This window comes from Nycticebus coucang, chromosome 17, assembly GCF_027406575.1.
Source record: "Nycticebus coucang isolate mNycCou1 chromosome 17, mNycCou1.pri, whole genome shotgun sequence".
NCBI lineage: Eukaryota > Metazoa > Chordata > Mammalia > Primates > Lorisidae > Nycticebus > Nycticebus coucang.
Genome location: NC_069796.1, coordinates 32,617,495 through 32,628,688, shown reverse-complemented (window position 1 = coordinate 32,628,688; position 11,194 = coordinate 32,617,495). Strand labels below are relative to the sequence as shown.

Here is an 11,194-nt window from a genome sequence, read left to right as displayed (position 1 = left end):
GGTGTATGAGTGCTTGTTCCTGGAGGTTTTCGGCGAGGTCTGTTTGCATCTTGCCTTCCTGAAGTAATCGACAAATTAGGGTTCTTTGTGCTCGGAGTGGAGATTGTGGCTTAAGAGACACCGAAACTGAAACACTATATATCTTCCTCCCCATCGCTAGTTTAAGATCGGCGGAAAGGGGGAGGGAAAGAGGGACGCATCCGGGACCAGAGATTTCAGGGGAAGGAGGTGGGATGACGTAAGGTCACGTGACTGCCGGCGGCGTTGTCAACAATCCACCCCTGAGGGGGAGGGGGCGAAGTATCTAGAACCACGTGTCCCTATGACGCGATTAGAATGGGTCAGGTGAGAGCGTCGCCTGGATCTGAGTTTCAGTCCGGTTTGTGAATCCGGTGGTTAAGTTTCCGGGTTTGAGGGCGTGACACCTCTTTATTAGTTGTTCCGTTTGTCCCAGGTATAGGGACATTACCGAAGAGATCGTGGCAGGGTAACAGCTTGTTTTGCTTTTGCTTTCTTTAAAAATAATTTGGACTTTACTCCTTTCTGGCTGGCTTACCAACTGGTACGTGGGACAAGGAGGAAGAGTGAAAAGTTCGCTGTCTAATGCAGCATTGAATGCTGAGGGCCATACGACATTAAATCTGAAATGCTTCCTTAGGGCCACCAAATAGCTCTTCTGCTTTGCAGTGGGGTTTCCAGGATTGGAAATTTTGAGCAAAGATAAAAGAATAGTGTTGAGATTGTCCGAGACTTCTTTGAAGTCCACGGAATTAATGACCTTATTTTTTTTTTATGGCTCTGCTTTTATTTGAAAAGATGTGTGTCTGTGGATTTGCCAACGGACGGGTACCATTTTATCTGTGAAGAAATGGGGTGAGCTTGAGAGCATTATCAATGAGTGGTCACGAAGCCTACAAATATGATTCAGATCTGGGGAGAGAGATCGTGCAGATGGTGAGGGTTATATATCTAGCATGATATCTAGCATGAGATAACTCGGGTTTTCTACACTAGCAACTAAGGTGCAAATAGGCTAGAAGTGCCCTCCTACCAGAGCACTCAACTTAGAGGAGTTGACATACCCCACCCTCAACATTTATCCTGATCGCTGGATTCCTTCATTCTGTGGCCTCCTATTCACATCTTCAGGACTTTGTTGGTCAGGAGGCTACTCAGCAATTGTTCATCCATTTGGGAAATTCTTTAGCTCAATAGGAAAAGGGAAGGTGGAATAATGATTTTGCCATTGCATCAAGCTTGCCTTTGGTTCCATAGAAACAGAAAAGTTTAACCTTTCCTGCTTTCGTTGTACCTCCCTTTCTTCAAATTCATTTCTTGCTTTTATATGTCTGCTGTAGGGATCAAGTTTGCCAGGCCTAACTTTTTTTTTCTTTCAGAGACAAGAGTGTCACTTTGTCACCCTTGGTAGAGTGCCGTGACGTCACAGCTCACAGCAACCTCCAGCTCTTGGGCTTAGGCGATTCTCTTGCCTCAGCCTCCCGAGTAGCTGGGACCACAGGTGCCCACCACAATACCCGGCTATTTTGGACAGGGCAGGTTCGAACCAGCCACCCTTGGTATATGGGGCCGGCGCCCTACTCACTTGCCACCCTGCCAGGGCCTAACTTTTGATAGATCTTGCTGTGCGTTCACAATGATTCTCTACATCAAAGTTGAATATTCTTTTATTGTTTTGCCTTCCTGCCATAGCAATCCTAATCCTCTCCATAGGAAGACGTGTGGGGTTACATGTTTAACAGAAACTATATAATTTTTAAAAATCTCTCCTATATAATTTATCTAGCAATTTATAATTGTTTTGGAAACTGACAGTTTGATTTTCCAAAATAATTTTTTCCCCTATTTTTAGTAGAGATGGAGGTCTTGCTGTTGCTCAGGCTGGTCTTGAACTTCTGAGCTTAAGCAATGCACCTGCCTCAGCCTTCCAGAGTGCTTGGATTATGTGTGTCCAGCCCAAAATGAAGTATTTTGACTAATTCAGTGAATGTGCTTCCTGAAGTCTCAAAGTAGTATACTAGGCAAGAATCACTAGCTCTTCCAGCCACCAGGCCTGTCATAACCAATTTGTAGAAAAAGCTTTAGTTTTAAAGCTCTTTAACTGTATACTGTAGCAATTCTGTAGCTCTGGATTGTGAGCTTTCTGAGGGCAAGGGCTCAGTCTGGTTTATGCATTCTCTCTTAGAAATATATAACCCAAACAAATATTTAATAAACATGCTTACAGCAAGTCTGAGCCCATATTATGATAAATAATACGATTTATTATAACATTCTTATTTATAGACAGTACCTCAAAGTGTGGTTGAATAACTTTTCAAAAGGAAAGACAACTCTGAATATTTCGTGTGATAAACGAAAATCACGACCATTTCTTTCTCTCCTAGTCCTCTCTCCCTATAACCCCTACCAGCATTTAGAAACACTTGGGAAGCTCTTAAAATATCTCAAACAGACTCTTTGGGGATGAGCTCTTTAAAAGCTCCCCAGATGTGGTTTTAATATGCATGCTGGGGTGGGATCCACTGGACTAAAATTTATTAGATAATAATTCCCTTCCTCTTCAGGGGAAGCACAGCGAGATTTGGTCTTTTATATTTAACTAATTTTACGGAAAAAAAAGAAATTAAGCCCCAGTAAAAATGGCATTCCACGGACACTTCGTCTAGTGATATCATTATTTGAGGCTGTCACTCTAGTTGAACACTGTCTACTTAATTAGACAACTGTCCTCTTTCTGCGTCCTTGTACATCACTCTGTATGTGGCAGAACCCTTTAACTGAGAGTTTTGAGAGTCAACAAGGACGTTTAAAAACTACATGGAGTTAGATGGAGACTACATCTTTTGATGGAAGTGGAACACATTCTTAGTAAAGCATCGCAAGAATGGAGAAACAAGAAACCTATGTACTTAATTCTGATAAGAGGACAATTGACACGGTAAGGGGTGCAGGGAAAGGTAAGGAGGGAGGGGTGGGGGGATCACGGGGTATGACACACCTCTTGGGGACGGGCACAATTATAAGAGGGATTTTAGGCGCCTGTGGCTCAGCCCCATGTAACGAGGGTGGCCGGTTCGAATCTGGCTCCGGACCAAACTGCAACAACAACAACAAAATAGCTGGGCGTTATAGCGGGCGCCTGTAGTCCCTGCTATTTGGGAGGCTGAGGCAAGAGAATCGCCTAAGCCCAAGAGGTGGAGGTTGCTGTGAGCTTTGACACCACAACACTCTACCGAGGGCGACAAAGTGAGACTCTGTCTCTAAAAAAAAAGAAAAAGGATTTTACCTAACAAATGCAATCAGTGTAACCTGGTTCTTTGTACCCTCAATGAATCCCCAACAATAAAACAAAGATGTGGAGTTGAAAAAATTTTAAAGGTATATAGCAGGTGTTTATTAAAAAGTTCTTGAGAATCATCTCATCCCCATTTTAAGAACGAATGTCGACTTCTGGGATCAAACTCATATCTAGGGATGTTAGCCAGGTAATTTAGAAAACTAATCGCACAAGACTTCCTTGGAAGTCTCGCTATTTATAACTTGTTTCTGTTTAATGACACCTGCTAGCATTTTGGAACTCAGTACAAGTGGCTGGTGTTCTCCAACCTGGGAACATAATGGGAACGCAGATCGAACAGGCTTCCACCCCGTTTTCCTTCCCTAACGATTTTGTCACTCGGGCTGCAGTCAAAATGCGGATGCTCCCCATCCCCATTCAGAACCAACCTTGTGAGGAGACTCAAACTGCGATACCCTGCACTCCCCTCTTTCATCCCCAAGCGCTCCTTTTCCCTCGGCGCCCACCTAGAGCTGGTTTCCCTCGTCTCGCGTTCTCTTCCGGGTCGTGACCCTGCCGAGGTTCCGGTTTTGCCCTCTAGGGCTTGAGCGCAGCCTCCGCCTCCCACCGCCGCGTTTCCATGGCAGCGGGCGGCCGGGAGCTAGAAGGGTCGGTGTCCGGTTGCCGGGCAGGGAGCGCGCCGGGACCAGGCCAGCGGGACCACAGAATGGGCTGAGGCGTCGACCCCTGGGCGAGGGATCCTGAGACGTCCGGTTTGAGGAGAGGGCGGGACCGTGGCTTTCCCGGGAGAGCCTGATAAGTGGGCTACTGCAGTAGTGCTGGGACCTCTTATTTGACCGGAGCACCACAGGATGTGTGAGGACCCCTCGCCTAATGGATGGTGACATGTAGCGAGGGAATCTCAGTATTAATGGGAAGGACCGAGGCGGCAGGAATACCCCTAAGTTCTCTTAGGGGTTGGAAGCCTCACAAGGACACCTTCCTGCCAAGTTGCCGCCGTCGACAAAGAGAAGGCTCTGTGGGAAAAATCCCGTTTTTTCTATTTCTCTATATTTGAAAGTACAGGTTTGTTATGCATTATGCAGCTTGAATTAATGAAAGTATAAGTGTTTAACAGTTTTCATTTTCTTTATTTCTATGAAGGGGCGAAAATCCAGCTTGAAAATGGAGATGTACGAAACCCTTGGAAAAGTGGGAGAGGGAAGTTACGGAACAGTCATGAAATGTAAACACAAGGAAACGGGACAGATAGTGGCCATTAAGATATTTTATGAGAAACCAGAAAAGTCTGTCAACAAAATTGCAACAAGGGAAATAAAGTTTCTAAAGGTTTGCTTCTTTTGCCTTAATTGCTCTATAAGTCAAAAGAAAAATTTTTATGGAAAAAAAATTGTATACAAAAATTTCAGCGGGCGGCGCCTGTGGCTCGGTGAGTAAGGCGCCGGCCCCATATACTGAGGGTGACGGGTTCAAACCCAGCCCCGGCCAAACTGCAACAAAGAAATAGCCGGGCGTTGCTGCGGTCACCTGTAGTCCCAGCTGCTTGGGAGGCTGAGGCAAGAGAATCGCCTAAGTCCAAGAGGTGGAGGTTGATCTGAGCTGTGACGCCACAGCACTCTACCTAGGGCAACAAAACAAGACTGTCACTAAAAAAAAAAAAAAATTTTTTTTTTCAGCTAACACATGTACTGAGACACATAAAAGAAAAATAAGACATTGTCTACATTTTGTAATCGCATAATGATAAAGGTGTGTGTATGGGCTGTTGTCTAATGTAACAAAAACTAAGCCACTCTTGTGAAATAATTATTCAATAATATTCAAGTACAATATTTCATAAAAATGTCTGCTTTGTACAAGGCCTTGTGCTAGATGTCAAGACTCAGGAGGTAAAGGACGGTTCTTGCTCTTAAGAACTTCATAAAACCCAGAGGGTCTATAAAAATACTGAATAAAAAGTGGCTCATAATTAATGCTTAGTGATTGACACAAAGTCCTCTTAGGCAGGGAAAGTTTCTTGGAGGAAGTGAAACGTGAATTTGGCTTTAAAGAATGTGTACGATTTAGATAGACTGTTGTGTTGAGGAACCACATAAGCTCTGAGAGGCTGAAGTGCACAAAGGACAAAGAGCAGAGTGGAAAGACAGAGCAGAAACATTTTTCTATAGAGTTTTTGGGGAATTAGAAAGAGGTGAGATTAAAACATTAAATTAGAGGTAGATTTTAAAGTCTTTTAGATTAAGTTAAAACTTGTTTTTTGGTAACAGATGAAACGTCAATGAAGGTTTTGAATTCAGTGTAAAGAAACTGTAAATATTAATCTAGCACTATTAGGTAAAATAGATTGGAGAATTGAGAGAATAAAAATAGGCCTGTTTTGAGTTTGATTCAGGAATCCTGTTGTCATGAGGTCTCTTGCTAGAATGTAGCAATATGAATACAAGGCAAAGTTAGAATATGATATATTGCAAAAGAAGACTTGAAAGAGTATAGAAGGATATGGAGAGGCAAGAGTCAAAGGTTCAGAGATTTCTACAATTAATGAAAGTATGAGAGAATTTCATGGTTTGGATACCAGTTCAATTTTAGAAATGTTGAATTTGAGTTGACAGAAGCACATTTAAGTAGAGATGACCAATAGACTTTTAGAGATGGAGAGCATTATCAGGAGAGATTAGGGCAGAAGGTAGAATCATGTGTAGATATGAGAGGGAAAGAACTGATGTGTGTGGAGCAAAGAGCATTAGAATTCCTTGGGGATTAGGTTCAGAACTAGTAGTTTTAAAAATATTTATTTATTTATTTGTAGAGACAGAGTCTCACTTTATGGCCCTCGGTAGAGTGCCGTGGCCTCACACAGCTCACAGCAACCTCCAGCTCTTGGGCTTAAGCGATTCTCTTGCCTCAGCCTCCTAAGTAGCCGGGACTACAGGCGCCCGCCACAACGCCTGGCTATTTTTTGGTTGCAGTTTGGCCGGGGCTGGGTTTGAACCCGCCACCCTTGGTATATGGGGCTGGTGCCTTACTGACTGAGCCACAGGCGCCGCCCATAAATATTTATTTATTTTTGAGACAGAGTCTCTGTCACCCTGGGTCGAGTGCCATGGTTGTCATAGTTCACAGGAATCTCAACTCAATTGCCCAAGCTCAAGTGATCCTCCTGCCTTCGTCTCCTGAGTAGGTGGGACTACAGATGCCCACCGCAATGGGGGCCAGCTAATTTTTCTATTTTTAGTAGAGACAGCATCTCACTCTTGCTCAGTCTGGTTAAAAATATTTAAATATGTAGGATGCAGTGGCTCATGCCTATAATCCTAGCACCCTGGGAGGCCGAGGTGGGTGGATTACCTAAACTCAGGAGTTCAAGACCAGCTTAATCAAGAACAAGATCCTGTCTCTAAAAATAGCCAGGCATTGTTGTAGGCACTTTAGTTCCAGCTGCTGGGGGAGGCTGTGGCAAGAGGATTGCTTGAGCCCAAGAGACTGAGGTTGCTGTGAGCTATGATGCCTTAGCACTCTGTCTAGGGTGAGACTGAAAAAAAAAATTTAAGTGTTTATGTGTTCTATTTATTGGAATCTATCTAGGTGCTTAAATGATCTTAACAATTGGAAGTTTTATATGTGATGAAGTAAACACAAACTTTTGTTTATCTTTGTCAGATCCAAAAGTGATGTTTTTCTTTCTTTGTAAATCTGTATTAGATATGGATCAATTTGCTTTCTAGCCTCTTTGCCTACTTGCTCTGGCAATGGAGGCCAGTTTATGGTCTACGGCCGATTTATCCTGCTTTGTAAGCTTTCTTACTCTGTAAGTCTATCTTTCTCTTCCTCAATAAACTTTGTTTCATGCTAGGCTTAACAAAAATTTTGCTTTATAAATAGAAGAAATAAATTAGGCATCTGTGAATTACTGGAACTGCTCTATTTTAGACAAAGAAAAGGAAAGTTAAAGTCAGTAAAGATATTATGATTTTGTGAAAGATAGTAGTTACTATCCTGATGGCCTAAAACCTAATAATACTGTAAGGCAACAGTTGTGCACCATAAATGAAAATATGATTAGAAGGAAACTTTTCTCCAGACAGTATCTCTTGCTCTTTTTTCAAATGTTGCACTTAAACTGATTTTTTTTCTACTTAGTCGTTCTGTAAAAATAACCAATATGTGGCAAGAACAGGTAGATGAACTTGAAAATGTATTTTATTGGGCGGCGCCTGTGGCTCAGCCCGTAAGGCGCCGGCCCCATATACCGAGGGTGGCGGGTTCAAACCCAGCCCCCAACTGCAACCAAAAAATAGCTGGGCATTGTGCCGGTTGCCTGTAGTCCCAGCTACTCGGGAGGTTGAGGCAAGAGAATCGCTTAAGCCCAGGAGTTGGAGGTTGCTGTGAGCTGTGTGATGCCATGGCACTCTACCGAGGGCCATAAAGTGAGACTCTGTCTCTACAAAAAAAAAAAAAAAAGAAAATGTATTTTACTACGTATTATAACTATTACACAAATTATTTTGAGATACATTTGCTATTCTCGTTGGCTTTTTATAAGATTTTTTTTCCAATCCCACTAGAGACATTTCTTGGATTAGTGACGTTCTTAGTCTAAAATGATTGTCATAATGACTTAATTTGAACTAAATTTTTATCTGTTAGAATTTCATTAATAAGTTACAGTTTTAGAGTAATTAGTAGGAATATCTGTAGTGGAAAAAAATTAAATACCTTGAAGAAGGGTAATGAAGCGTTTCTTGGGATTTCATTTCGTGGTTTATCATTTCTCATTCCTGGATGAATCTTCCCTAATGCTTATTAACTCATATTAACTCTTTACTGCTTTCATGGCTTTTGCCTTTAAAATAAACACTGGTCAGGAAGCCAGTAATTTTCCTTAGGTGAAAGATTAATATAGTAGTGTCCAAAAGCAGTCAGTTATTTGTACTGCTGCCAGTATGCTGTTGCTGCAACATCTTGTCAACTAGGGAAATTGGAAGCAAAAAGAAAAGGAATCTAGTATATTTTGGCGTGTTTTTCTTCTAGTTTTGTTTTAAGGACTTTAATCTCTGTATTAGTTATAGAGAAGTAGACAAATTGACATTGTGCCATTAGAATAAAGACAAATATTTTTGCAGAAAAGTATAGTTTTCTGGGCAGTGCCTGTGACTCAAGGAGTGTGGTGCCGGCCCCATATACCTGGGATGGCGGGTTCAAGCCCGGCCCCAGCCAAAAAATGAAAAAAAAAAAAAAAAAAAAGTATAGTTTTCTAATGAACCCAACATTGAAAATATATCTGTTAATTTTTAGCCAAGTGAATGAATATTTTTGGTAATTTGAAAAACGTGTTTAAGTATTTTAGAATTAATTGTAACTAAGTTAATGTGTTGAAAAACAGACTAAACAGCATTAAATATCAAATCTCATTTGTTTTCTAAGCTGATATATGGCCATTTTCAATATTTTAAAATTATTTTAATGTTACCAGTCTAAAAAGGTGTTTAGTTGTTTAATAGAATGGTACAATGAACAAAATTTACCCACAATTATATATTTATGTAAATTTCTTGTGATTATAAATTGCTATATCACATATATGACAATTTTCTAGATGTTAAAATGCTTTTTTTGTTATAGTCTAGCAAATTGATAGTGTCTTCCTAAAACATTTGGCTTACTTTCTAGAGTTTAACATCAAAATTAGAGAATAATTAATTTGCATAAATTCAGATCACATACTCAGTGGTGTTGAAATCCATACTCATTTGAAAACAGAACCTTTTAAATTCAGTTGTTAAATTTAGTCACAAACCAAGTTAAAAGATAGGCTATCTCTTAGCATTAGTATTTTCATTATAGTATATTATCTCTAAAATTTTAAAATAAGTTATCAAATGCCAACTTGAAGTAAAGTAATACATTTTAATTTGTTCCATAAATATGATCACAAAATGGATTAAAATTTTCTTAAGAATGTGAGCTGGGCACAGTGACTCACACCTGTAATTGTAGCACTCTGGGAGGCCAAGGCTGGTGGATTGCTTGAGCTTAGGAGTTTGAGACCAGCCTGACCAAGAGCAGGACCTGTCTCTAAAAAAAAAACAATAGCTAGGTGTTGTGGCAGGTACCTGTAGTCCCAGCTACTCGGGAGACTGAGGCAAGAGAATTGCTTGAGCCCAAGAGTTTGAGGTTGCTGTGAGCTGTGATGGCACAGCACTCTACCAGCGTGGCCAAGTGAGACTCTGTTTCAAAAAAAAAAAAAAAAAGAATGTGTGCAAATCAGTTGAAAAATTTCAGTTGAAATGCATGGAAGAATAACTGAATATATTTGTTTCTTTTCAAAAGTAGATAGGTGTTATAAGTATAAATGATTACGCTTGAAATAATTTATTAAAAATTTGTTTCTTTTGTCAATAGCAATTTCGTCATGAAAACCTGGTCAATCTGATTGAAGTTTTTAGACAGAAGAAGAAAATTCATTTAGTATTTGAATTTATCGACCACACAGTATTAGATGAGTTACAGCATTATTGTCATGGACTAGAGAGTAAACGACTTAGAAAATATCTCTTCCAGATCCTTCGAGGAATTGAATATCTTCACAATAATAATGTAAGTGTTTCAGAGTAAGCCAAATTATAGGATGAATATAAATCTTAAGTTCCCTTTAACCATTGTTTTATTTTAGGAGGGTTGCTATAATTCTTTTTCTGTACAATATTGATAGACATCCTGAAAATGGGAGTTGGGAGCACTACCTTACAATTCAGTTGTAGAACTAAAAAACATTTACTGAACACACAATATTATGAATATAGGGCAGACTGAGTATGGGATGCTAAAGGCAGTATCAGTGATTATGTTTAGAGGGTCAGGCATGGTGGCTCACACCTTAATCCTAGCACTTTGAGAGGCCAAGGTGGGAAAATTGCTTGTGGCCAAGAGTTTGAGACTAGTCTGGGCAACATGGCAAGACCCCATCTCTACAAAAAATTAAAAAATTAGCCAGGCATGGTGGCGTGGAAGGATTGCTTGAGGTCAGGAGTTTGAGACAAGTCTGAGCAAGAATGAGAATACTATATCTACTAAAAATAGAAAAATTAGCCAAGCTTGGTGGCTTGTGCCTGTAGTTGAGAAGCTGAGGCAGGAGATTGCTTGAATCCAATCTCAAGCAATGGCGCTGTAGCCTGGGTAATTGCATAACATCAGATTGAAAAGTTTGTTAAATTGAAGCTTTGGGTGATTTATAACTCAGTGTCTCTGAGGTTGTTGGAGGTTGTGGAGATTTGAACTCTATTCTTTGATTGGTATTTAAATTCAAAACACACATGTCTATATAGAACAGAAGTATTATGAATCAAATTATACTATAGAGCATTGGTTCTTAACCTTCCTAATGCCATGACCCTTTATTTTTTATTTTTTAGAGACAGAGCTTCAAGCTGTCACCCTGGGTAGAGTGCCATGGCATCACAGCTCACAGCAACCTCAAACTCCTGGGCTCAAGTGATTCTCCTGCCTCAGTCTCCCAAGTAGCTGGGACTACAGGCACCTGCCACAACACCTGGCTATTTTTTGGTTGCAGCCATCATTGTTTGGCAGGCCCTGGGCTGGATTCCAACCTGCCACTCAGTGGGTGGCTGGCGCCTTAGCCGCTTGAGCCACAGGCGCTGAGCCCTGTGACCCTTTAATACAGTTCCCCATGTTGTGGTGACCCCCCAACCATAAAATTATTTTCGTTGCTACTTCATAACTGTAATTTTGCTGCTGTTATGAATCGTAATGTAAATATCTGATACACAAGATGCATTTTCATTGTTACAAAGAGATTGCGACCCATAGGTTGAGAACTGCTGCTATAGAGGGTTATGTAGTCTTGGGAAGCAATCA

General features: G+C 40.8%; 1 protein-coding gene across 1 annotated transcript in view; it reads left to right on the top strand.

Annotated features, from left to right (window-relative positions):
• The first annotated feature begins 3,857 nt into the window (after positions 1 to 3,857).
• CDKL3 (cyclin dependent kinase like 3) overlaps positions 3,858 to 11,194 on the top strand; it is a 64,781-nt gene continuing 57,444 nt past the window's right edge. The window contains exons 1-2 of the mRNA XM_053566141.1: positions 3,858 to 4,648; positions 9,722 to 9,916. Of these exons, the coding sequence (XP_053422116.1) occupies positions 4,457 to 4,648; positions 9,722 to 9,916 (387 nt within the window). The 5' untranslated portion in view covers positions 3,858 to 4,456. The remainder of the gene's footprint in view (positions 4,649 to 9,721; positions 9,917 to 11,194) is intronic.